Source organism: Carettochelys insculpta, chromosome 13, assembly GCF_033958435.1.
Source record: "Carettochelys insculpta isolate YL-2023 chromosome 13, ASM3395843v1, whole genome shotgun sequence".
Taxonomy (NCBI): Eukaryota; Metazoa; Chordata; order Testudines; family Carettochelyidae; genus Carettochelys; species Carettochelys insculpta.
The window spans coordinates 45,538,175-45,561,989 of NC_134149.1; the positions used below are offsets into that span (position 1 = coordinate 45,538,175).

A 23,815-nucleotide genomic window follows, 5' to 3' on the forward strand; every position below is an offset into this window, starting at 1 on the left:
AGCAGGTGTCCCTTTGTGGAGGTGTCGCGGGTGAAGTTGCTGCTCTCAGAGAGCGCCCAGGCGGAGTGCGTGATCCCTGGGGCCAGACCTGCACCCCGATCCTGGCTCTGGTTGATGCAGGAACAGGGCAGGCAGCTGTCACGCCTTGGGGTGCCCCTGTGCTAAGCGAGGAGCAGAAATAAATCAGGTTCTGCCGGGGCCGCTGCTGCCCAGAGTGGCGACAGGTTCCGTCTGTGGGGGCCGAGCCAGGCTGGGCCCTGCTAGGCCAGAACGCTGCTGTGCGCCGCGCCTGCTGCCTGCGCTCTCGCCCTGCCTGGCTCTGTGCTTGCGCCCCGCTTGCAGCTGCAGCCCCGTCCCCGTCGCGCTGCTGAGCTGATGGTCTCTGCTCTCCCTTTGCCAGTGGAGAAGTGGGGTGCAGAGGAGGTGGCGGCCTGGCTCGACGCGCTTGGCTTAGGGGAGTACAAAGACATTTTTTTCCGCCATGACATCCAGGGCTCAGAGCTGATCCTGCTGGAGAGACGAGATTTGAAGGTACTGGGGCAACTTGCTGGCCGGCGGGCGGGCGGGCGGGTGGGTGGCGTGGCGCTCTCTGCTGGTGCCCGGCTGGCTGCACGGGCACAGTGGAGGGCAGAACTCTGCCCGACTGGTGCAGCCGTGCTCCCCGCAGAGCCCCGTGCAGGACTGTCAGCCAGCGCAGATCTGCCTGGGCAGGGCCGTGCTGGTACGTCAGCCTTGCCCAGGACCCACTCACGGGCTGGCGCTCAAGTGCAATCAGTGGGGCGTGATTGCATGCTGCTCCTGGCACCTGCCCTGCCCGTCCCGTCCGTGTGCACGTTTCACTGCAGGTGCTGCCTCTAGAGGAGGGGTCCAGGTACCAGCGCATGGCATGACCAGCCTGCGGGGGGTAACTCCCAGCCAGGGACTCCACAGGGCAAGCCACAACCTCCCGCTGCCTGGAGCAGGCCTTGCTAGTGAGGGTGGGGCTTGAGCTCCAGAGCCGGACCCCCCCAGATCAGCCTGAAAGGAGCCTGGGAGAGCAGGGGACGTCTCCCCGGGGCAGATGTCCCTGTCCCATCTGGTGTCGGTGGGTCTCGTCCCAGCAGAGTGGCCAGCGCTGAAGTAGGCACTGGAGACATCTCACACCCTGCTGGACAGGACCAGCTGCACCACCAGCCTGGGCTCACTCCTCTCAGCTACTGCAACCCACTCCTGCTCCGCCCAGGGCCAGCTCCTCCCCGGGACTAGCCTGAATGGCACACAGGACTGGTTGGAAAAGTGTGAAATGTTACATCTTTTGTGGGCAATTGTGTCACAACTGAACTGAGTTTAGCCAAAAGGGGGTTTTCCAACAGAAAACTTTCAGTTCTGTTTCCAATCAGCTGTGCCCCTCCCGCCACCAGCCTGCCCACTTTACATGCCTGCCCAATGGAGACGGGAGCTATGGCCCACCTTTGGAGTGTCTGTTTGGTGTCTCCTCCCCTGCCCCCAGCCAGGGTTGCCTGTGAATAAAGCCTCAGAGATCTTGTTGGTCCCCCCACAGCCCTGGGGCTGTGCTTCCCTCCGGGCAGCCAGTCAGACCCACGCTGGCCAAGGGAAGGCCGGGGTCCTGGGGTGAGGGACCCCAATAGGCTGCCTCTGGGCACAGGGCCCCTTCTCAGCCAGCCCCGGCCACAGCAGTCTTGGAAAGGCAGCCTCCTTGCTGGGCTGGGCTGGGCTTGCAGTTTGCCTGTGGCGAGAGCTGCTTCCACGGGAACTGGCATCTGGCTGAAGCCAGGCAGAGCATTGGCAAGAAAGCCAGGGGAGCTTCTAAGCCGGCGCTTACGTAGCTGCATTGCTGATGCGCTGCTGTCGGCACTCAAGCCTGCACACCCTGCCTGGGCGGCCAGGGGCAAGGAGGTACCCATGACAGGTGGAAGGGTAGGAGAGGCGGCCTGGAGGCCAAATTTAGGTTGCTAGGAAGGAGACTGAAAACCAGGACCTCTACGGTGGCGTTCTCAGAAGTGCTTCCGGCTCCACGCACAGGGCCAGGCAGGCTGGCAGAACTTCAGGGTCTCGATGCGTGGCTGAGACGATGCTGTGTGGAGGAGGGGGGTAGATTTATCAGGAACTGGGGACACTTTTGGGAGAGGGGAGCCTGTACAGGAAGGATGGGCTCTGCCTAAGCCAAGGTGGTGCCAGACTGCTGGCACTTACCATTAAAAAGGCCATAGAGCAGTTTTTAAACTAAGAGCTGGGGGGGAAGCCGTTTGGGTCAGACGAGCATGTGGCTTGGACACAGATTTCTCTTCGAGGAAAGTCTATTGATAGAGATTTTCTAAGTTTTAGTCAGGAGGAGAGGAGGGAAGAAGATAAATTGTGGGCTGGATCAGAAAAGAAACACTCACGAAAAAGAATCTAACACATCAGGAAAGGACAGATGAATAAATAGTGACAAGTTTTTTAAGTGCTTATACACAAATGCTAGATGACTAAATAACCAGATGGGTGAACTAGAGTGCCTTGCATTAGAGGAGAATACTGATATAATAGACATCACAGGAACCCGGGGGAATGAGGATAATCAATGGGCCCAATCATACCGGGGTACAAATATATATCGGAAGGACAGAGCAGGTTGTGCAGGTGGTGGAGTGGCACTGTATGTGGAAGCAAATGTAAAATTGAATGAGGTAAAAGACTCAAATGAATCAAAAGGTTCCATAGAATCTCTATGGATTGAAATTCCCTGCTATAGAGACTATATAGGCTATAGCAATAGGGTTATATTATAGACCACCTGACCAGGACAGTGACAGTGACTCTGAAGTGCTAAGGGAGATTAGAGAGGCAATCAAAATAAAATACTCAGTAATAATAGGGGATTTCAATTCTCCCCATATGAACTGGGTACATGTCACCTCAGGACAAGGTGTGGAGATAAAATTTCTCAATACCTTAAATGACTGCTTCTTGGAGCAGCTGGTACAGGAACCCAGAAGGGGAGGGTCGATTCTTGATTTAGTTCTGAGTGGGGTGCAGGATCTGGTCCAAGAGGTAACTGTAACAGCACCGCTTGGAAATAGTGACCATAACACTTAATATTTCTGTGGTGGGAAGAACATCTCGGCAGTCCAACATTGGCGTTTAATTTCAGAAATGGGAACTATGCAAAAATGAGAGTTAAACAGAAATTAAAGGGTGCATTAAATTAAAAGGTACAGTGACTAAAGTAAAATCCCTGCAAGCTGCATGGAAACTTTTCAGAGACACCATAATTGAGGCCAAACTTAAATGCATACCCCAAATTAAAAAAACACAGAGAAAGACCCACCAAAGCGCCACCGTGGCTTAACAACCATGTAAAAGAAGTGGTGAGAGATAAAAAGGCATCTTTGAAAAAGTGGAAGTGAAATCCTAGTGAGGAAAATAGAAAGGAGCATAAACACTGCCAAATTAAATGTAAAAATGCAGTAAGAAAAGCCAAAAGGAGTTGGAACAGCTAGCCAAAAACTCAAAAAGCAATAACCAAATGTTTTGTAAGTACTTCAGAAGCAGGAAACCCACTAAACAACCAGGGGGGCCCCTAAACAATTGAGATGCAAAAGGGATGCTCAAAGACGACAAAGTCATTGCAGAGAAGCTCAATGAATTCTTTGCTTCAGTCTTCACGACTGAGCCATCCTTTGTAGATGACAAATCTGAGGAATTGCCCAAGACTGAGGTGTCATTAGAGGAGGTTTTGGAACTGATTGATAAACTTAACAGTAACAAGTCACTGGGACCCAGCTGGAATTCACCCAAGAGTTCTGAAAGAACTTAGATGTGAAATTGCGAACTGTTCACTGTGGTTTGTAACCACAGTTTAAATCAGCTTTTCTACCTGATGGCTGGATGATAGCTCATGTAATGCCAATATTTAAAAAGGGCTGTAGAAGCGATCCTGGCAATTATAGACTAGTAAGTCTAACATAGGTACCGGGCAAACTAGTTGAAACCATAGCAAAGAGGAAAATTGTCAGACATGTAGAAGAACATAATTTGTTGGGCAAAAGTCAACATGGTTTCTTTTAAGGGAAATCCCGTCTTACTAGTCTAGTAGTTCTTTGAAGGGGTCAAAAAGCGTGTGAACCAGGGGGGTCCACTAGATAAAGCGTACTTAGATTTCCAGAAAACCTTTGACAAGGTCCCCCTCCAAAGGCTCTTATGTAAATTAAGTTGTCGCAGGCTAAGAGGGAAGAGCCTTTCATGGATTGAGAACTGGTTAAAGGGCAGGAAACAGAAGGTAGAAATAAATAGTTAATTTTCAGAAATGGAGAGGGTTAATTAGTGGCATTCCCCAAGGGTCAGTCCTGGAACCAATCCTGTTCAACTTAATCAAAAACGATCCGGAGAAAGGGGTAAATTGTGAGGTGGCAAAGTTTGCAGGTGACACTAAACTGCTCAAGATAGTTAAGGCTAAAGCAGACTGTGAAGAACTTCAAAAGGATCTCACAAAACTGAGTGAGTGGGCAACAAAATTGCAAATAGCATTTAATGTAGCTAAATATAAAGTAATGCACGTTGGAAAAAAATAACCCCAACTGTACATACACTATGATGGGGGCTAATTTAGCTACAACTCATCAGGAAAGCAATGTTGGGGATAGTTCATGGACAGTTCTCTGAGAACATCTGCGCAGTGGCAGCGGCAATCAGAAAAGCAAACAGGGTGTTAGGAATCCTTAAAAAAGGGGTAGAGAATAAGACGGAGAAGCTCTTATTGCCATTATACAAAACCATGATACGCCCACATTGTGAGTACTGCGTACAGCTGTGGTCACCTCATCTCAAAGAAGATATACTGGCATTAGAGAAGGATGAGAATAGGGCAACTAAAATGACGAGGGGTTTGGAGCGGGTCCTGTGTGACGAGTGATTAAAGCAACTAGAACTTTTCATCTTAGAAAAGAGGAGCCTCGGGGGGGTTGTGCCAGCGGTACACACACGTATGAGCGGTGTGGGGAAAGCGAACAAGGAAAGTTATTTACTGGTGCCCATAATACCAGAACTGGAGGACACCCCATGAAATGAATGAGCGGCAGGTTTAAAACTAATAAAAGGAAGTTCCTTTTCACACAGCGCAGTCAGCCTGTGGAGTCCTCCCCAGAGGAGGCGGTGACAGCAAGGACTATAAGGGAGTTCAAAGATTAGGTCCATGAATGGCGATTAGCCAGGCTGGGTAGGAACGGTGTCCCTGGCCTCTCGTGGTCAGAAGCTGGAGATGGATGGCAGGAAAGAGATTGTTACCTGTTCGGTTCACTCCTGCTGGGGCACCTGGCAGTGGCCGCTGTCGGCAGATGGGATACCGGGCTGGGTGGACCTTTGCTCTGACCCAGTGTGGCCATTTTATGTTCAAGTTCCTCAGGAATAAAACCGTCTGACGTGGGCTGTGGTCAGACCTGCTGCGGGCATCTGTCAGGGGCACGGTTATACAACTCACCCTGTCTCCTCTGCTTCTTTTTATTGAGGATCTGGGGATAACCAAGGTGGGCCACATGAAGAGGATTCTCCAGGGAACTAAAGACCTCAGCAACCAGCCTTAGAAAAGCAGATTAAGGGCAAAAGAATGTGGCCAGTGATGGCGATGGTGAAGCTTAACTCTGGACGGGTCATCTAGATCCTGAAGTCTGGAAAAGGCAGTCTAGAACGCTACACCCCATGACATATGCTCTTGAGCACGTTTGCTCCGGGTGCAGACAGAGCTCTTCAGCAAAGGGCTCAGCCTGGGTGGCTGTGGACCCCTTACCCCAGAACACTGCCCTTCCCTGCTCCCCACGGGCCCCGGGACCATTCACATTTCCATCATTGCCAAAGAGCATCACTGCCCGCTTTGCCCTGGTGGCTTTGGTTTCTGTGCTTGCTGGTGGGCGCTCAGCTGTTCATTGCCATGTGTAGCTGTGAGACAAGGCAGGACCACACGCGAGGTGAGCTGCGGGGTTTCCAAGTTACATTCAGCTGGCGACTTCCAGGCGTCATCGTGGAGGAGATGGAGTCATGTGCGAGTCCATGAGCTGGGCCCTGGCCGAGACAATGCACAACACTCAAAGGCTGCAAGCCGCCGTGTGTCGCCATCCGGCGAGAGGGTACCTCCGTCAGGTCCTGGGCACGCCTCCCCGGCCCCAAGGGTGTGTCTCATTTCAAAGCTGTGATCCGCTCGGGCTCCTGGCAGTGTGTGCTCCACATCCAAGTGGCCGAGACAGGGCGTGCAGGGCCCCCTTTCCCACCCGGCATCGTCCCAAGGCCGCTCAGCACCACCAGCACTTCTATTGCTTTTGTTTGCCAGTTGCCTGGAGCCCAGGCCTGACCCCCTGCATGGTGCAGCTCAGCGCGCCAGGGGCCCTGCCCGTGGAACGTAGCTGGTCGCTCAGCAGCCCCAGGGCATGTTGGGTCATCTGCTGAGGCGACTGGACACCATGCCCAGGCCCGTTGGCCCTCGCCCCTCAGGACTGCTGAAGCCGGGGAGCCCAGCTCATGCAACCCCGCCAGCCCCTTTACCCAGCTCAACCTGGTGGCGCTGGAAGTGGTAAACATGACACACACCAACCGATTCAGCCGCCGTCCCCAGCTCCTTCCGTGCAGCTGGTCTCCAGCTGTACCCTGGGGTTCAGGTCTGTAACTCCTTTCCCAGAAGATATTTATTGCCGTGCCGTGAAATGTGAACATGTAATTTATTCTGTGCTGCGGGCGCCCCTCCAGGAGCCATGCGGGCGGCTGGGGGTGTGTAAGGCACCAGCCTGCCTGGGCTCAGGGTGCGCCCTTGTGATCACGTGGGTGGTGTGTGTAGTGACTGCCTGGCGGGGGAGGGTGGTTACGGGGCCTTTTCCCTGGAGGGAGGGAGGCCTGAAGGGTGAAGCAGGCACAGTGCTCCCTCTGTTCATCACCCGAAGGGGTGGGAGGGTAGGACGCCCTCCACGCACCCCCAGGCCGCTGGCCTGATGCAGTTGACCATATCACCCTCAGCCCCACTTAGACTCATAGAAGAGTAGGACTGGAAGGGACCTCGAGAGGCCATCGAGTCCAGCCCCCTGCCCTCATGGCAGGACCAAGCACTTTCTAGACCACCCCGGAAAGCCACCTATCTAACCTCTTCTTAAATATCTCCAGGGATGGAGATTCTACCACCTCCCTTGGCAATTCGTTCCACTGGTTGATCACCCTGACAGTTAGGAACTTTTTCCTAATGTCCAACCTGAACCTCCCTTGCTGCAATTTCAGTCCATTGCCTCTTGTTCTATCCTCAGAGGCAAGGAAGAGCAAGTTCCCTCCCTCTGCCTTATGACACCCTTTTAGATACCTGAAAACTGCTATCATGTCCCCCCTCAATCTTCTCTTTTCCAAACTAAACAAGCCCAGTTTGTGCCAGCACCGGCCTTGGCAAGAGGTTGGCGACAGGAAGCTAAGCCGGGGTGCAGGGGGTGGTGGTGTGAGGACAGCCGTGCTCACACGCTGGCTGCTGAGCTGAGCTGGGGGGAAGCAAGACAGCGGCAGTAGGGAGAGGATGCCTGCCACCACTGCCCTGCCCAGCTGCCGCTCCTACAGCTGAGGGGCTGGCAGCAGGGGGCCCGTGGCCTCCAGGGGTTTGCAAACCATAAACGATTAAATGGATGGGACCAGTTGTGTGGGGTTTTACTGGTGCGGCTTGGGCGAGACCAGGGCCCCGGGGCCAGGCTGCTTGCTTGCGGGCTGGGGGACGGCCTCCCTTCTCAGCCTTAAAGACAGCTGTTCGGGCTGGCGAACGTGCGCCAGGCCTCCTGCAAGCCTAAGTACTGCCTACAGGGGACGGGTGCCAGGACATTTCGGGGAGGAGCTGTAGCATCAGGGTTCGCCCCCGCCAAGGGCCAGGTGCCCTGTGAGGATGACGAGCTGTGATTCCCTGGCTCCCGCCTCCAGGAGCTGGAGCGGTGAGAAGAAAGCTCAGCATAGGGGGGGTGGCGATTGCTGAGGAGGCTGGTAGCTGGGGGCACGCACAACTGCTCGGGGGGGTGGGGGTGGGGAGGCCATTGTCTCCCTGGCCCGGGAAGCGGCTGGTAATTCAGAGACGTTTGGTTCACACAAGAGGGCAGGGCCTGAGCAGCAGCCCGGCCTGTAAAGCCAACGGCATCTCTCCCACTTGCCACGCCCCTCGTAGCGCGCACGCGCGCACCCGTGCTGTGTGGGGATGTGGCCCCTAAGGGTGGGCGGGGGGAGACGTGTGCAGCCTGGGGATGCGCGGCGGGGTGGCGGACATGCAGCCGGAGGAGAAGTCGCTTTTGGGCTGTTTGCGAGCGTGCAGTCACTGCTCAGCACGCAGCTTGCAAAGCGCCACCCGGCCCTAGCTCCCGTGATGCCATGCAGCCACCCCAGGTGCACCCCGCTACTGCCGCGCGCCGGCTTGGGATGCAAGACCCCACCAGCCCGAGCGGAAGCACCATTGGCTAGAAGCAGGGTAGGCACCCAGCACCCCGCGAGCCCCAGCACTGGACAGCAGAGACTGACTGGCGCGATGGACTAGAGGACGCCAAATGTTACCCCCTTCCCCAGCTCCCCCTCTGTGGGACCGTGGGCCACATACATCCCCCCATGCCCCGGCCTGTGGGACGTTCCCTGGGGGCAGGGAGTGGCTCCCTGGGACCCCTACAAGGGGCTCTGACCTCCCCCTGCTGCTGGGCTGGGGATGCCACATGGACTCTGCCAGGCAGGACAGATACACAAGAGTTTATTGGCTTTTTTTTAAACACAGTTAGTCCCCCAGTAACATCTTCTGTTTTTTTTCCCCCCATTAACATTAAAACTCTATGTACAGACCCAGCCAGGCCAAGGGAAGGCGACTCTATGTACAGGCTATTTACAGATGGGCTGCGCACCCCTCCTGGAGCCCAGGAGAGCTGCCTCCGGCCCCGGGCTAGCTGTTCAGAGCTGCCTCCAGCTGCAGCATGTCCATGGGCGTGCTCTTGGCCACCTCGAAGAAGACTCTGGAAAGGCGACACAGGTGTTAGACACGCAGCCCAGGCCTGACGGGGCCTGGGAGGGGAGAGCTCTGGCCAGTCGGAGGGCACTGAGCCCCAGCCAGGCGCCTGGGGGCAGCAGCCAAGGAGTTCCTTGGGCATTGGCGTGTAACTGACATGAGCCTGTCAGTCCAACCCCTGCCCCCATGCCTGGTCCCTGCTGCTGCGTTCTCCAGGTGCAGCAGAGGCCTTGTGGTGCCTGGGACCTGAGTGCGTAACAAGCTTCCCAGGGAATCCAGGCTCCCGGCCTGTAGCAGCAGCAAAGGGCAAATCTCTCCCTTTGCAGGTGCTACCCCCTCTCCCCAACAGAGGCCTGTGGCCCGCCCGTGTTCCAGCGCGGTCCCTGCCTCCAGCCTGCACCATGGCTTTGCCACTGCAGCGCAGCAAGGAGCCCTTCCACTCAGCACTGAGGCTAGAAACCCAGCTGGCCCCCGCCTAGCACAGAGAGCTCCTGCTGAGCCTGTCTGTGACGGCATGCCCCAGGGCTGCAGCAGGCCCAGGCTGCTTGAGCCCCAGCTAGCTCTAAAGAGCCAAAGATCAGAGCCATGGGGGCAGCCAGCCCAGCCCTGGCCCCACAACAAGCCAGAGGCCAGCCCAGCTGAGCCCACTGTCTGGGGGAAACTGAGGCTGCAGTGGGTCTGGGGCAGCTGGGCACACGGATCAGGCAACAGCTGCACAGCTGCTGCCCCAGGATGGCCAGGCAGGCGATGTGCCCCATGCAGCACCCCGTGCTGGCCAGGGGAGGAACTTCTGCCGGCCCAGCCCCGGTGCACCACCGCCCAGAGCAGCACTCACCGGTGGGAGTACTTGGTCCGCACCGCTTTCAGCTTGACGTCGCGCTGGTAGGTCAGCAGGAAGTTCAGCCTCTTCACCAGCGGCTGGAGTTCGCGCGAGCTGTACCCGCTGTAATACTCCAGCGTGGGGCTCTGCAAGGCGTGACAGCGCTCAGAGCCTGGACCCGGGACGCCCTGGCCCAGAATGGCTGCAGGGCTGGACTCCAGCACAGGCCACCCACAGGTCACTGGCCCCACTGAGCCCCGCTCACCTCTCCTCGTGGGCAGAGCACAGCCAGGCCCATGCTGGTCTCCACACAAAGCCAAAGCAATGGCCAAGGCCAGCCGCACTCAGGGACTCTGAGGCCAGGGACAGCCAAGCTCCCACGGCAGCTGCCAAGCAGGGAGCGTGGGACAGTCTCCGCCCCCAGCCTGTGGGGTGCTGGGGAGGGTGAGGATCCAGGAGCAGGGTTTCCACTGTGCCTGCAGAGGGCTGGGCTTGGAGGCTGCCATGAGCTGCCCCTTCTCTCACTCCCCTCCAAGGTCCCGGGGCCTGCCCAGTACACGTGGTCCGCCCAGTACACAGCCCCCAGCCTGCAGGCTTGGGGGGGAGGGGCAGCCCAGTCACCAGGGGCCCTGAGAAGCAGGCGTGGGACTCAGAGAATCCCTGGTGAGCAGTTGGGTTAGGGACTTCCCTGGAGCTGGCTGCTGGAGGCAGGACTAGGGGAGACATGGGAAGGGTGGGGCCTCCCTGCCCGCCCAGGCTGGGGGTTCCTGTGTGGGCAGCAGGGTCTGGGAGCACCCCCTTGGCCTGGGGTTGTCAGCTGCAGCGGGTGCAGGACAGCCGGGCTGGGCACTCACCCATCCGCCGAGGTTCTTCATGGTGAGTGCCAGGAGCAGGCAGCTGGCAGCCAGCTTGGAGGCGCTCTCCTGCACGTAGTCGTACTCCAGCAGCGTCATCTCGCAGATGAAGCGGGCCAGGGTCAGTGTCTCCATGCTGGCGTGAGCACACTGGGGCGTGGCAGGGAAAGGAGCCGTGGTGAGACTGAGCCTCTTGTGCTGCCCCAGGCAAGGTGGGCAGTCGGGAGCAGGCTGCCTGTCCGGCGTGACAGGGGCACGGCTCTCCTGCCCTGCAGACAGCTGCCAGCAGGCTGCAGCAAGGGCCCCGCCGGGGCTCGGTGGGGGAGGACTCAGGCACCCCACGGGGAGAGTGGCTGAGTGCACCCATCCAGCTCTCTTGGCCCTGCAGCTGGGGCCGACCTGACCCCCAGGGAGGAGGCTCCTGCACCCGAGGCCTGTACAGGAGCTCGTCTGCCACCCTGAGCACCAAACACTCCTTTCCCTTCTGGAGTCCCCAGCCAAACCAGCCCCCCATCCCTCTCCCCAGCTGGCACGCTGGGCAGAGCAGGGGGCAGCACTGGGCAGGGGCGGAGGAGCTGGGCTGCCCAGCCAAGGAGCAAGTGGAGACGGTGCCGTTCCTGGCATGGCACAGCATTTCCCCTGCCTGTGGGCTCTGGGTCCCCTGGGGCCGGTGCTGAGCCACGACTGGCCTCCAGGTGCCACAGCGCAGAGGGCCAGCAGGTTCTGGGAGCAATGGGGAGGCAGGTGCAAGCGTGGCGCTGGTTCCAGCCCCTCTGCGGGGGACGAGGCAGGCAGTGCCAACGAGGGCGTTGGCATCGGATGCCCAGGCCAGGCTCACTTCCCGCCAGCAGTGTCGCGACACACGCCCACCTTGGCAAACCTCCGCAGGAAGCGATAGGGGATGGGAATGTTGATGTCGAACTTCAGCGTGCGAAGGATGCTCATCTCCATGGTAATCAGCTCCTCCCGCTTGTAGGCGTCGTCGCAGATGTAGAGGAAGTCGTCCACGCACGGGGGGCAGCGCTCCTGAAGAGGGGCAGGCGAGGAACGCTCAGCCCCACCTGCAGCCAGGCCAGGGCGCTCCTGCGCCAAGGCTCCGGTGGCAGGAGACACAGGTGAGGTTACCTGTGCTGCTGGCGATTCGGGCTGCTCGCCCTCCTGCGGCCAGCGCAGCTCCTGCAGCGCACAGCCCGCAGGACCCACACCAGGCCCCACTTGGAGGGGCACCGTTAGCTTTGGAACCTCCCCACTGGCTGGCACAGCCTGGGCCCCAGGCCACTCGCCCAGTGACCTGTGTGGATGGCGGGGCCCTGACAGACGAGACCGGCCGCAGGGGTAAGACAAACCTCAGCCTAGGGGTGAATTCCAGCCCCCCCCACCCGCTGCCACTCCAGCGCTGGAGCCTTCCCAGCAGCGACAGCTGAGCACTGCGCTGCAGCCTTAGCCACATGTGCTACTGGGGCCCTGTGCCCCTCCCTGCACGGGCGCAAGGGGCCCCGCACTGACCCACCTACTTAGCCAGGCTGGGAAGAGCTCTGGGGCCAGGTTAACGAGCCGGCCAGTGTGCGCCCGGGAAGCATGACCTGATCCCGACCGGCCAGGCTCCCCCAGCCCCCCGCGGGCTCTGCCGGCCGCTCACCTCGAACTTGGAGGCGATGAGGATGGCCGTGGAGCCGATGAGCTGGAGTTTGTCCCTCGCGCTCACCACCTCCGCCAGGTAGTTATCCACCAGCTTCACCGCCAGGTACAGCGTCTCATGGGTCAGCTCGAAGTTCTCCTGAGGGAGGCGGCTCGGTGGGCACGTGCCAGCCCGCGGCAGCCCTGCCGGCCGCACTCCCACAGGGCCTGCGACACCAGGGCCACAGGGCCCCTCACCTGCCCTGCTCCCAGGACTCTCCCTGCGGCAACCCGGGACACGCGCTTCCTATTGCCAGCTGCAGCCGCACCTCCTGCTCCGCCCCAGGCGGCCGGCCCCGAGGGCCCAGGCCCAGGGAAGGGCTCCTGGAGGGGTCACCCCCAGGTGCCTCCTCTCTGCAGGGCAGGATCAGAGCCAGTGTCCCCAGGAGGTAACAGCCCCTCCCACCGACGCGTGGGACGTGGTAAAACCTCCCTCTCCCAGCCTGCAGCCCCTTTGCTGAAGTCACTCACAGCCCCCCGGCGCCCCCTCAGGGCTGGGCAGTGGAGCTCTGCTCCATTCAGCGCCTGCTTGGCTGGGGGCACAGGGAGGGAGGGGTGGTCTGGCCCTCCCCCAGCCGCGCACCCCGGGCTTCGCCCTCCCCAGTGCGCACCTGGACCTCCACCATCCAGTCCACCAGGATGGCTCTCATGTCCCTGCTGATGTCGTACTGCTTCTCCATGTAGTTTGGGAGCAGGAACTTCTCCTGCAAGGGAGGGCAGAGGCTGTTAGTGAGCACAGCAGGGGAGGGGCTGAATTCACGGCCCTGCCTGGGCACAGACAGGCTGCTAACACGCCCCCACCCCAGGACAGGCCTGCAGCTGCCCGCCCCTGCGCCAGCCCTTGTGCCTGGCTGATCCCACCCTGCTCCTGCTCGGGAGCCCTGGGCCCAAGGGAGGCTAAGCAGAGAGCTGCACACCACAGGACAAAGGGCCGAGCCCAGCTGTCCCCCTGCCAAGGCAGCTTCTCTCCCTGGCAATGGCATGAGGTGCACTCAGTTCCCTGCAGACAACAGGACTTCCAGAGCATGGGGGCATTTTGGCTCCTTCCTGGGCACCTCCCGCTCCAGCCTGGCATGCCCAGGGCAGGGCCGAGCGAGCTTGGAGGCCGGGCTGGGCTGGTCCAGCAGGGGAGGAAGCAGATGCGTACAGAGCCCGGCGTGCTGCGCACCTCTCGCTCCTTCATGTAGGCGAAGATCTCCTTGGCGTACTCGGCGCTGGCGTAGGGGTCGCCCAGCTGCTCCCTGTCGATGTCCTCGATGGCTGGGGCCTGCGGGCAAGGCGAGGGGGGGGGGTACCACAGCGGAGTCCCGAGCGCTCGCAAGAAGGAGGCGCCGAGATGAGGGCCAGTCCCCGCCTGCTCTGCTCACAGCTGTCTCACCGGGTCGGCTGCGAGGCAAGCCCCGGCCTGCAGCAGAGCAGCGCCACGTGCCCTGTCCCTGCAGCTGTGCCCTCGCCTCAGGCCTGCCTGCGGCACTCCCTAGCTGGACATCACTCCAGCTGTCTGCCCACCCCCAGCCCGTGTGCAGCTGCTCAGCTCCAGGCATACAGACGGTCGGGCTGGAGGTGCCGTCCCTCATGGTGGGGAGCAGTGGAGGCAGCAATCGCAGGCACGGCTCTGGTACCGCCAGGGAGAGGAGAAGGAGCGCCCACCCACCAGGGACTGTCACCTGCAAGCAGTGCACCATGCGCCTGCCGGTCCAGCCCTCCCCCCGGGCGCTCGGCCCATGCTGGGCGCCTGACTCCACTGACCTGCACGGGCACCGGCTCTTCCGGCCCCGAGTCGTTCTTGGGAAGCAGGCTGGGCTCAGCAGGCACCTCCGCGGGGGGCGTTTTCCTCGCTGCCCTAGCGAAAGCAGCCAAGAGCGGGTCAGACGCTGCAGCAGGCCAGGCCAGGCAGGGTCTGACTCACGTCCCAGGGTCGTCGCCAGATCCCAGCAGAGCAGGATGCAGCTAGCCCAGGACCCCCTCTCCAACAGCTCCTGGTGGTCACTGCTTCAGGGTGGCACTAGAACCCCCCGAGGGGCGAAGACGCCTGCCTGTGACTGGCCGACTCCTGCAGCCGGAGGCTTTGGAGCCCTGCCGCATTTTCTCTCCACCCACATCTCCACAAAGGCTCCCGCTGTCCCCATCAGCACCCACGCTCCGCTCGACTCCCACGGCACTGCTGGTCGCAGGAGCGCTTGTGCAGGGGTCACCCGGGCGGGGAAGAGGCACATCCTCACACGCTGTGATACGATTCCGCTGAAGTCCTCTCGTCCCTGCTTTAGGGGGTCTCAACCCCCACCCTGCAGCGCACCACCGCCTCTCCTCACCCAGGCAGGCACGTGTGTCTGCTGTTTCCAGGCAGACGGGGCTCACAACGGCCCAGGATTCCACACCCAGCCTCTCCTTCGTGCCCTGGGATTCCGCTTCTCTGCCCTGTGCATCAGTCAGCCAGGACTGAGGGGTGGCCCCCTCGCTGCTCCCACTACATGCTTCCCTCTGTCTTCCCAGGGGGCTGCAGAGCGCACAGAGGCAAGCTGCGCAGGCTCTCACCGGAGAAAGCCTCCCTAGGGAGGTCTGCCCTCCCAGCTGGTGCAGGGTCCTGCCATCAGAGCCCTGAGAGCCCAGAGGCATGAAGCCTCTGCCAAGGGGTCTCCTAGGGCTGCAGTGTGGAAAGCGGCAGCCAGCGCTGTGCTAACCCCAGCGGGACACAGGGCAAAGGCACGTCCGCGAGAGTGAGGGCCCAGTGCAGCCACAAGGGGCTGGTGGGGCTGGGCAGCATCCGGGCTCCCAGTTACTCACTTTTTCGAGTTGAGCTCATTGTTCTTCAAGACCCCCTGAGTGGCTGGGCCCTTCTGCGCCTTCCTGGGCCCAGCCTTCACTGCCTCCTTCTTCCCCGGGCCAGCCTGGGTCTTGTGTGCCTAGCAGGGGAGAGGGCAGGCATGGGAGCTCAGCACAGTGCACAGGGCAGTGGCATACCCCTGCCTAGCCAGCTGGAGAGCCCCACTGCCCACGGGGGTCCATCACTTGGTATCAGAGGTCAGGGACCACCTAGCAATCAGACAAAGCCCCGGGGGGACGACTCCAGGTAGGCACCGTACCAGGAGACTGCCACGCGCTCTGGCCAGGCAGGGCACCAGGACCTGGGGCTTGTGGTACTGTGGGGCTCTGATAGCCCACGCTCCTGGCCAGCTGGCTAGGGCTTGCAGTGAGTGGAGCACCGCTCCCGTGGCCCCAAATGCTCCAGGTGACCCCAGATTCTGGGGTGCTGGCGCTAAAGCTCTGGGCAGCTGTTCTTGGTGCAGCCCCTGGGGCTGGCCAGGCACCTTGTTATCTGCACCCCCAGACTCTCCAAGGGCAGGTTTGCGTGTCTAGAGCCTGAACTCTCCCGGCCGATGAGAGACCAGCTCCGGTCATCACAACAATGCAGCGTGTTCACCACTGGGAACTTTCAGCCACCGCAGCACAGCCAGGGAACTAGTGCAGCCATCTCTCCTCTACAATCACGGCACAAGAACAAAGATCGGCCGCCCTGGCTCAGACCAACTGTCCAGGAGGCGGGCAGTGGCCAGGGCCAGACAAGTCTGAGAGCATGAAGAGAATCAGGCCTTCAGTCCCAGCTTCCAGCCATCGGCCATCTACCACCCAGGGTCCTGTATTCTGTAAGCTTCTCCAACTCTTACGTTTGTGAGGTCTCCGAAGGCCGACCTCTTCTTCGGAGCCCCCTGGGGCGACGATGGGGACCTCTTGGCTTGACAGCTCTCCTCCTAGCGCCAGCAGCAGCCGAGTGAGACAACACCAAGCATGAGCTTCACCACCACCACCCTTCCCGCGCAGCCAGGCCCAGACGTGGGACGGAGCCCCACAGCCCAACCAGCTTCCAGGAGAACAAAGGGGTGGCTGGGTGGGCGAGTGGGATGGCCTGCCTGCCTGATGCTGCATCCACCTCAGCACAGCCTGAGAGAACAGAGCCAAATATATATACATTTATATATGGGATCCAGAGCTGTGGGGCTGCCCAAGCAGACTTGAAAGCATTTACATGACCAAGTGCTAGGACTGGTCTTGGCCCAGCTCTGAGCAGAGGGAGAAGCACCCTCCCCAGCCGCCCCTGCACCTTTGCCAGGATGGCCCATTGCAACCCCCGGGGGCCAGTAAGCCACCCGTACCCACAAAGCCCTAGCTCCCTGGGGCAGCAGGGCAGCGCCAGCCTACAGACTCACCTTCTCAGCTCTGCCATTCTCGACTGCTCCTGCTTTGCCAGGCCGCAGCTGTTTGCTGCCTGGGGGCTTGGCATTGCGTGGCACCGGCATTGTTGCTGTCAGCCTCTGCCCAAGCACACACCTGTGCAGACGAGGGAGGACCCCAAATGCTAATTAAGGGTCTCAGTGCACTTTAGGGACTTAGGACCTCCGCCTCCCCCTGCGCTGGGCAAGCAGCCTTTTTCCGCACCCACCACGTGGGGAAACTGAGGCGGGGAGGAGGACTTGCCCAATGGCACCCGTGAGCAGGTGAAGGAGAGGTGGGGTTGTTTCTGTGCACACTCCCCTCGCTCCTGCGGCTCAGGGGAGAGAAGGGATCTGGCAGTCCGGGCATATCGGGGGTGGTGCTTGTGTGCGCAAGGCAGGCTGGTACCACGGGGGCCATGTCTGGGGCGGCGGGGGGGGGGGGGTTGCAGAGCCGGGGGAGGAGAGGGAAGAGGGGACCTCGCAGCCCCGGGGGGTGGCAGCTCGAGGGAGTGGCTCCCGGGGAGGGCAATGGGGAGGCCAGACCCCTGCGGGGGGACAATGGGGGGGTGTCAGACCCCCGGGGAGGGCAATGGGGGGCAGAGCCCTGGGGGGGACAATGGGGGGTGTCAGACCCCGGGGGGGGCAGTGGGGGGATGTCAGACCCCGGGGGGTGCAACAGGGGGCAGAGCCCTGGGGGGGGACAATGGGGGGTGTCAGACCCCGGGGGGGTGCAATGGGGGGCAGCCCCTGGGGAGGACAATGAGGGGGGCAGTGGGGGCGGGGCCCGGAGCTCACCTGCCCGCTCAGCGCCCGGCCCCGATCCCGGCTGCGGCTGCGGCACAATGTGGATTTGAAAACTGCGGCCCTGGCGGGAGACCGCCTGCGATTGGCCAGCCGTCAGCCAATCAGCGAGCCGAGCTCACTACGGTTGCTAAGGGGCGGTCCATAGCGTTTTTAAAATCGCTTTCCTCCGCCAATGGGAGAAAGGGCTTCAGGGCGGTGGGCGGGCCAATCCCGGAATGGGGCGTGGTCTACTTGTCCGCCTTTTCCATTGGCTGGGTGCTCGCCGAATGGCGCATCTCGGTTTAAATTGCCCTTAAAGGGCCAGGCCGCGAGGAAGTGTCGGCCTCGTCCGCAGCGCCGCACGGGCTGGCCCCGCCCCCGCCCCCGCCCCCGCCCCCTCTGCCCCCTCCCAGTCCCCAGCCTGGGCCCTTCTGCCCCCCTCCTGGCCCCGCCCTCGCCATCCCTCCCACCCTCGCTCCCGCCCCCGAGCCTGGGCCCCTCTGCACCCCCCCGCCTGGGCCTTTCTGCCCCCTCCCACCCCCCAGCCTGGGCCTTTCTGCCCCCTCCCACCCCCCCCGGGCCCCTCTGCACCCCCCCGCCTGGGCCTTTCTGCCCCCTCCCACCCCCCCCGGGCCCCTCTGCACCCCCCCGCCCGGGCCCCTCTGCCCCGTGCAGGGCCTGTCTGACACCCAGGCCCGTCCTGCCCCGGTGCTGCACTTCCCCTCCCCCCCCCCCACGCAGCGGGGCCAGGGGCCGGCATCCGCCCCGGGACCCAGCGCCCTGTGCGCTCGGCTGGGCTCGCACCCCGCGGCTGAACGTGGGCTGGGCTGGGCTTTCCGCCCCATCGCACGTGCGGCTGGCGCAGCTGTGCGTCCCCTGACTCGGCTTCCTGCCTCGGGCCGCCCTCCCCCGCGCGCTGCTGCTTCGCGCTCGGGGGCGCCCGCTGCACGGGCATGAGCTGTTAGTCGCAGTGCTGGGCCGTCCAGGGGTCCGTGTCAGGGACCCGGACCTGCCCCCCACGGAGCCGGGTGCTGCCCCAGGCAGCCCTTGCTAGCCGAAGGCCATCCCCTCGCCCTACTCGGGGGAGTCGGCAGCCCTCACTCCCCCGAGGGCGACTCCGCTGTTGCCCAGTGAGTGCTTTCTAGGGGGTGTGTCGGGCAAAGAGCGACAGACAACAGGAGACGAGCCCAGGCCCTGCGTCCATCTGCGGGGTGACCGTGGAGCAGGGATCCAAGAGGTTCTCACCACGCCCAGGGGCCTGCCCTTCTTCACACTCGGCGCAGGTGCTCTTTGCTGTTCTGGGCTTCCAGCGGCTTACCCGCAAGTGGGGACGCAAGCAAAGGGGAGAATGGCCAGGGAACCCGAGCCCTTACTGTGGGCGCATGGGGCGTCTGCCATGGTAGCGCTCCTGTGGTTTCATTACATTCCTTTCCAGTTGGCTGTGCTGAGCGATCTGTGTTTGGTTTTCCGATGCTGACTTTAGTCCTTCCTGGTCTATAGGTCTCCTGCACGCCCAGTGCCACTGGCAAATCATCGAAAGTGTGACAGTGCTGTTACTGTACGTAATTGTACTTCCCTAACTGCTGAGCTGGAGCAGCGTGGTATGAATTCTAATCCTCCTGGCCATGTGTGACATCACACACACGCACTCCCTGCTGCTGCCTCACTGGGGTGTGTCAGCAAGCCATAAGGTAATCTGCATAAGAAACAGCTGACGCCTGTTTGGCAATGCAGTGCCTTGTGGTTCGTGTTCTGCAGCCAGGGCTCAGGGTAGGCAGGGTGCAGTCCCTTTGGAGAAGGGTGCAGCGCTTTAGAAAAGAAACCCCTAGCCTTTCCCCTGGACAGCAGTTCCTCGCTGTCGTCCCCTTTCTGTCCATTTCTTGCTGCACACAGATTGTGGCGGGTTAGGCTGAGCCCTCAGGCCCAGTCCCGGGTAGTGCAATGTGGAATGTAAACTGCACCGACCCAGAAGGAGCTGTGATGGGCAGCGCAATTTTATTCCTCCTTGGTCAAGTGCATGGCCAGTGATGTTCTTCGAGAGCAACAAGACATCTTGTGGCACTTTACAGACTAACAGATATTTTGGGGCATGAGCTTTCATGGGCAAAGACCCACTTCGTCAAATGCACGAGCACTTCAATCTCCTTGAACGCTCAGTGGCAGATTTAAGGGTGACAGTCCTGAAACAAAAGAATTTCAAAAATCAAATGGAGAGAGAAATCTCTGAGCTGCAATTTATTTGCAAATTTGACTCCATTAACCAAGGATTAAACAGAGACTGGAAGCGGCTCGCAGTTTACAAAGGCAGTTACTCTGCTCTGGGTGCTAATAGCTCCCCATTAGACTCTGACAAAGGCTCACATCTGCCCCCCCACCCCAATCTGACTTGTTTTTAACTCTTGAGAAGTACTGTTGATACTGGGCCATTTCCACCTTGCTGAATAGACCTTGTCAGCTCTGGCCTCCCTCTTACTGGGACCTCACTCTTTAAATACCCCCTGAAACCCCACCCCCCACTCATGCATCTGATGAAGCTGGTCTTTGTCCACGAAAGCTTATGCTCCAAAGTGGCCGTGTCTACACTAGCCCCAAACTTTGAAATGGCCGTCAGCTCATGGGAATAAGGGGACTTGGAAGTAGGCGGGGTCCTTTCGAAAAGGAGCCCCGTCGGGACGAGCCGCGCGGTGGCGACGCGCGTCGATTTCGAAGTGCCGCGTCCGCCCGCATGCTAATGAAGTGCTGAATGTGCATTTCAGTGCTTCATTAGTAAACTTCGAAATGGCCATTTGTGTGGCCATTTCGAAGTTTGGGGCTAGTGTAGACACGGCCAATATCTGTTAGTCTATAAGGTGCCACAAGACTTCCTGTTGTTCTCGAAGCTACAGACTAACACGGCTACCTCTCTGATACTTGTCACCATGCAAGGGAACCTCTGTGACCCAGCCCAGCGCAGTGGCGTAGTCTGGCAGGGTAGTGTGCGCAGCTGGTTGCTCTGGGTGCTGGTAGTGGTTTTAAGTGAGTTCTGAGTGTGGTGGCTGGAGAATAGAGCCAGCCGAGGATGAGGGACAACAGCCCAAGCTGCTGTGGGAAGGCAGACTAGGACCGTCCGTGGGAAGTGAGGGTCAAGTGTGGGGCTTGGAGGGATGGAATGCAGAAAGGCCAGTGGGTGTGTTGGGGGAGAAGTGAAAGTCAGTCTTTGTCATTGTTTGCCTAGGATGGTACCCTGGAGCATGTCCCCGAGCTTCACTGCAGAGAGTCTTACAGCCTTGTATCGGAGGGGTACTCGTGTTAGTCTGGATCTGTAATAGCAACAAAGGGTCCTGTGGCACCTTATAGACTAACAGAAAAGCTCATGCTCAAAACTTTTGTGAGCATCTGATGAAGTGAGTCTGTGCTCACGAAAGCTCGTGCTCAAAACTTGCAGCCTTGGGTGCTTTGCTGTAGCAGTTTAAAGTGCAGCAGATTGTAAAGTGAGCCAGGGGAGGGCTGAGCCCCAGCCCATCCATTCAGTGGAGGTGTTTAAACTCCAGAAGGGCAGGTCCTTAGCAGCTCAGGAAAGTGAGAGGAGGAAAGGTGATCCCTGGGGGAGGTGCTAGCTACTCTGTCTTCAGCTCCCGAGTCATAATAATACCTTCCCTGGAGATTCAGAGTCCAGACCACAGAAAAGGAGCGAGCATCTGGGAAACACAAGTGGGACAGGTAACCCAGCTGTGCCTCACCAGCTCCAGCGCCAGCTCTGCTTCATGGCCAGAAAATTTAGTCCGACTTCTCACCGGTGGTAGTTTTCATGACTGGTGGCAGTGGATCGTTCCGTTCCCCCAGCATGCTAGACAGATTCATACAGTGGTATGTAGCTTTGGGGGAAACCGTTTTATTCAAGCGGGGCGGCGGGACGCAGAGGTGAAATTCCTCTGATTTGCAGCTGGTTCCTTTTCTCTAGCAGCTGCCATTGAAAAACGTCACCCTCCCACCCCTGTGGCCTGTCCCTTTCTTTCTTCTACCTGTCAGTCACTCCTAGCTGAGGTCTGTGCTGCCAGCCGCCCTGGCTTAAATTCCTCTTTTCAAAGGATGCTCGGTTGCTCTGGGGAGCTTTGTTCATTATCAACCAATAATTAAGTGATCACTACTAATGACATTGTCAGAAACCTGCGTAGTGCTTTACACTTGCTCTGTATTCTTCGTGACTATCTAGTGACCAAGACATAGCTGTGCAGGAAAATCGCCACCTTCCCCAGTAGCCAGGTCAGGGCTGTAGGGCATGCCAGACGCCAAGTGAAAACGCATTGCTTGGATGCCTCACTGTGCCAGCTGAGCCCCTGCTTCTGGCGCTGCCTCTTACGCAAAGCTGGGCCTGGCGAGGGAGGTGCTAGCCCGACCAGGAATTCAGGCTACCACTTGCCTTCCCGTGCAGGGTATACCCTGAGGGCTAGACTTTGAGGTTTGGTGTGGGGCTAAGGGACAGGCCCCAGCAGGGCTAACGCTCAGGCCCTGATTTTCAGCCGGTCACCAGGCTGGTGTCCTGCCAGCTCTCCCCAGGGCTAGCGGGACCAGTTCCCAGCCCCTGGGCCCTCCTTGACCCATGTCAGGTTCTGTGGTATTAAATTCGCATGCCTTAAGAGGGGGCTATGAAATCCCTGTGTTCTCTGTGGGAGCCTGCCTCGTCCTCCCTCTGCCGGTTCCCACTGCTGTGCAAGGGACTTCCTTGGCACCCAGGGCTGGCTGGCTACCAGCCTTTAAGCCATGCTGTGAAATGAGATTGAAACCTCACCGGGTGAGATCCCTTGTGAGATCTGCTGCTCTGCTGAGATTCTGGCCTGAGCCGAAACACAAACACACCTTTCTAGGCCTGTATCCAGGGCCATCCCGGGGTGGGAGGAGTTTCAGGGAGGCAACTCTGACCTGCCCCGTTTGGGTGACACAGAGGTATCAGAGATCTGAATCCCCAGCCCATCTCTCTCAACCCCGCAGGTTGTAATGACACTTGTCAATTGCAGGCTGAGGCAGAGGCTCGCTTACATCAGTGTGACGGCTGGTCATGACGAGTACATGGAGGAGGCTAGGCGGAGGGAGCAGAGTCGAGCTCTGGAAGGTATTTTATTGGGGGTGACGGGCGTGAGTTATTCCCCCTTCTACACCAATAGGAAATTGGGGAGGGGGTCTCTTCCCAATGACATGAGGCTCAATTCTCTGCAGGCCTGCAGGCTTCTGGGCAGTGGGAGCACACAGCAGCAGGCTGCTTCACCCGCCAGGCGTCCTGGGCACAACAGCAGCCAGAGCAGGTTCTGCAGGGCCCCACTCGTGCCCGACTGCAGGACAGAGCCGGGGTGATTCTTGCTCCAGCTGAGGGGACTGCTGTGAGTTGCTCCAGAGCTGCACCCTGCGCTCAGTGGCCTCCATGCGCTGCAGGGCACCTAGGACAGCTGCTTGCACACCCCTCACCCACCCTTTGCCATGCAGGGAGCACTGCCCAGAGACAGACCTCTGAGCTACCTGCCTTGGCTCCCCTAGACTGTGGTAGTGTAACCAGTACATTATCCGGCCCTGCTGAGAACAGGTGGCTACATTACCTATGCCTGGTCTTTGCTAGGCCTCCTGCCATCGTTGTCCCAGGGGAAGCAGGACAGGCCCTCGTAATGGGGAGCCACTGGCGATGTGGCAATGAGCTCTGGGTGGTATCTGATTGCTAAGGTGGATGTAGACGCTACGCTGACTTCAATCTCTCTCTCCCGTTGCAGGAAGTGCGGATGGCGTCACAAGCAATTAATGCAACATGGACCCAATGTAACAACCTCTAGGAGGAATATTCTTCCCTGAATGTCTGTCGTAAATTTCTTTATACTCTTTATCGTGCCTCTCATGCTTGGCGTCCCATGGCAAAAGACAGTTAGAAAGTGTAGAGTGCTGGGGAGTTCAGGATGGCCGGGCAGGGGGTTAGAAAGTGATCCAAGCCTGGAAAGCAGGACACAGCAAGAGGAAAAGTGAAAAAAGCAGCAAACAGAAAAGAAAACGAATGAGAGAGGGAAAGGGGCGTGTCATGAATGAGTGCCTGCAAAGGGTTAAACCCGGAGAGGGTGGGTTCTCTGTTGGCAAGCTGCCAGGTGAGCCAATGGGAAGAGAGAGGGACCTGTTCAATTGAAGCAGTTACCTGCTTGGGGGGCTTTCTTCTGTGTGGTGGAGCAGGGAGACAGAGATGTTTTACTCTTGAGCAGGGCTCAGTGAATCCAGTAAACATCCGGGCCACAAGAGGACCTGGGCATACCAATATGTACGTGGAAAGGAAGTGTTTAGTCAGATGTGATCAGGTGATTTTTGTTTGGCGTTGGGTGTGGGACTTCTCAGGCTGGCTGAGGTGCCCCCTAATTTTGTATCACCTGCAGATTTTGCCACCTCTCTGCTTACCCCTTTTCCAAGGTCACTTATGACTGTGTTGAACAGCCCTGGTTCCAAGACAGTCGCCTGGAGCACACCTCTATTCATTCCTACCCTTGGGGTCCTGTGTTCTAAGTGG

General features: G+C 59.5%; 2 protein-coding genes and 1 long non-coding RNA gene across 3 annotated transcripts in view; 2 read left to right on the plus strand and 1 right to left on the minus strand.

Annotated features, from left to right (window-relative positions):
- The window catches only part of DGKK (diacylglycerol kinase kappa), a 120,713-nt gene extending 113,090 nt beyond the window's left edge, over positions 1–7,623 (plus strand). Inside the window, exons 28-29 of the mRNA XM_075007515.1 lie at positions 401–531; positions 5,487–7,623. Of these exons, the coding sequence (XP_074863616.1) occupies positions 401–531; positions 5,487–5,561 (206 nt within the window). The 3' untranslated portion in view covers positions 5,562–7,623. The remainder of the gene's footprint in view (positions 1–400; positions 532–5,486) is intronic.
- Positions 7,624–8,706: 1,083 nt separating this feature from the next.
- CCNB3 (cyclin B3) lies at positions 8,707–17,416 on the minus strand. The gene is made up of 12 exons (XM_075007866.1): positions 17,320–17,416; positions 16,519–16,639; positions 15,979–16,062; positions 15,098–15,216; positions 14,063–14,156; positions 13,482–13,580; positions 12,925–13,017; positions 12,276–12,413; positions 11,507–11,662; positions 10,637–10,786; positions 9,798–9,928; positions 8,707–8,969 (listed from the first exon to the last, which is right to left on the minus strand). Exons 2-12 carry the CDS (start codon positions 16,606–16,608, stop codon positions 8,900–8,902), a joined length of 1,224 nt encoding a protein of 407 aa, XP_074863967.1. The 5' UTR covers positions 16,609–16,639; positions 17,320–17,416; the 3' UTR covers positions 8,707–8,899.
- Positions 17,417–18,088: 672 nt separating this feature from the next.
- LOC142020199 (uncharacterized) lies at positions 18,089–23,131 on the plus strand. The gene is made up of 4 exons (XR_012647300.1): positions 18,089–18,590; positions 18,808–18,998; positions 22,302–22,396; positions 23,043–23,131. It is a non-coding gene; the product is annotated as an uncharacterized LOC142020199 (long non-coding RNA).
- The last annotated feature ends 684 nt before the right edge of the window (positions 23,132–23,815 follow it).

Excerpts from the sequence above, each read along its gene's own strand:
- CCNB3 (XM_075007866.1), bottom strand. The coding sequence starts at position 16,608 with ATGCCGGTGCCACGCAATGCCAAGCCCCCAGGCAGCAAACAGCTGCGG. Across the intron at positions 15,217-15,978 it reads CCTTCGGAGACCTCACAAAC|GCACACAAGACCCAGGCTGG; the intron begins GTAAGAGTTGGA and ends CTCCCCTGCTAG. Across the intron at positions 12,414-12,924 it reads ACTGGATGGTGGAGGTCCAG|GAGAACTTCGAGCTGACCCA; the intron begins GTGCGCACTGGG and ends CGCCTCCCTCAG.